We start from the raw sequence: 2123 nt of genomic DNA, 5'->3' as shown, positions 1-2123 counted from the left end.
AAGACAACTACCCCATCAAATCCCTGACCACTGGGAGGAAGCTGTGATGATTGATGTACCTCTTTAGTATTCAACAGTAATGGAACATCTTTTGGAAGTGGCATCAATCCTCAAATTAAAATGTTCACACAACAGGAAATGGCTCTCGTGAGATGACATGTCACTCCTCAGCCTGTTCAATATTGTATTCCCCCCAGCTAAATCTTAGTAGCATTCATTTATTGGATAGAATTTGGGTCAATAAACAGAATCATACTATTCTGGGCCGCATTCAAATCTCAATGTGGTCCAGCTATGGTGTTAACATTTCTTGGAGAACTCACTGATTCCCTTAGTTTAAGAATGAAAAATGCTGCAACCCCAGGGAACAGTTTACAAGAATTGAGGCTCATACCATTTTTGATAGTGATTGACATAAAGATCTTAAATTATGTCAGGCAGTCCTTAAGGCAAAGTACAGGATGCAACATATAGTAATGTTTTTATGTATTTTTACAGTCCAGTAGAGATGTCATGCTCTGCAGTGGATGCTGTAAATGTGGAACTAACTCTTTCCATCTTTTCACGATACAGATTTGGACATTTTTTGCAGAGGTGGGCTGCAACGTGCCTTCGGAAAAAGGCATAAAGGTATTTCCTGAATTTTTCTCCAACAAATGCGTAGATCACAGGATTTATGCAACAGTGAATCATGGATATTGTTTCTGTCACTTGGATTGCTTTCTCCAGGTGACCTTTGATTTCACAATTTGGATTGAAAAGTGAATTTTGAAATGTATGCAAAAAAGAAGAAATATGGAACGGTGTCCAGAAGATGAAGTAAAAAATCATGATCATGAAAATAAGTCTGACTGCCTTTTGTTTTTTCTCATTCTTGCATCTCAATAATGTTCTTATAATTTGTGAGTAACTGAAAACCATAATAACCATTGGAATAACAAGTCCCAGGATGTTCATCTTTAAAATGCAGGAGTACTTCCAATTTATCGCAGTATCGCTTGGATAATGAGCGCTGCAGGTGTAACGTGAGTCTTCTTTCTGAGTTTTGTGAAACACTATCCCAGGAATAGAAGCAAAACCAGCGACAGCCCAAGTGACAATGGTGGTGAGGATGCTGTAGGCAACTGTCCTAGCTTTTAATGCAAACACTGCATGCACTATGGCCAGATACCTGTCTAGGGTCAAGAGGATTATGAAAAAGATCCCGCTGTAGAAGCCGAGGAGGTAGACACCTGAGAGAATTCTGCACAGCGCGTCCCCAAAAACCCAGTCGTGAGCGGCGTAATAAGCCCAAAAAGGGAGAGAGAATACAAACAGCAAATCAGAAATTGCCAAATTGAGCAGGTAGATGTCAGTCATGCTCTTCAACCTCTTGTATTTTACCAGGATGAGGATAACAAGCATATTGCCTATGAGGCCAAATATCACCACCAAAGAATAAAGTGGTGGCAACAGGTTTGCTGCAAAGTGCTTTTCCTCAGTTCCCAAGCATGGCTCTGAATCGCTGTAGTCAAATTCTGTTGTTATCAGCAAGTCAGCTAAGTCCATGGTATGGTTTTCCATGGTGTCTTGATCTGGAAAGGAAGAAAAGGGTGTTTTACTGGAGGAATCCCCAAGCTTGGAGGTGTAGACATGACCTTTGCACAGTACAAAGCATACCCACCTGGGTGGACCTGCTGTCCTGGGTGTTGCAGAGCAGCAAGTAGGCAGCGTTGGTCTGGGTTAAAATGGCAAATGCTGTGTCCTTTACAGAATCTGGGTCAGACGCTGGCCATGGAAGCGTGCTGGTCTTCCGTAGCTCTGGAATGAAAGCAGCCTGCAGGCCTGTAGAAAGAATGGATAGGCAAACATTTTGGCAAATGGCATAAAACATGAAAGTTGCCATCAGTGTGGCTGATAATGCCTACATCTGCTGTGGCATCCTTCCATCAATTGCAAGACCACCCCAGTGCTTGGGGCTCTAAGAAGTTTTGATTCCTTGTGTGAGTATCTGTTTAAGAGACATGATTCAGGGGCTCCACAGTTTAGATTGGCCAATTGTCTTGGGGAAGGCATAATGGCAAAAGGCAGATCCAGACATCACTGAGTGTGTCTGTTTGATAGGTTACTTCATCCTTTGTTAG

At 42.1% G+C, this 2123-nt stretch overlaps 1 protein-coding gene across 1 annotated transcript; it reads right to left on the bottom strand.

The window, feature by feature from the left end:
- Positions 1-492: 492 nt before the first annotated feature.
- LOC311188586 (C-C chemokine receptor type 2-like) lies at positions 493-1807 on the bottom strand (the record flags this gene model as incomplete). The annotated part of the gene is made up of 2 exons (XM_084260040.1): positions 1660-1807; positions 493-1574 (listed from the first exon to the last, which is right to left on the bottom strand). Exon 2 carries the CDS (start codon positions 1561-1563, stop codon positions 493-495), a length of 1071 nt encoding a protein of 356 aa, XP_084116166.1. The 5' UTR covers positions 1564-1574; positions 1660-1807.
- Between the last annotated feature and the right edge of the window lie 316 nt (positions 1808-2123).

The sequence above is a fragment of the Gallinula chloropus genome (assembly GCF_964237585.1).
Source record: "Gallinula chloropus genome assembly, chromosome: 2".
Taxonomy (NCBI): Eukaryota; Metazoa; Chordata; class Aves; order Gruiformes; family Rallidae; genus Gallinula; species Gallinula chloropus.
Note: the sequence above shows the minus strand (reverse complement) of the source record. Positions and strands in the feature narration are given on the sequence as shown.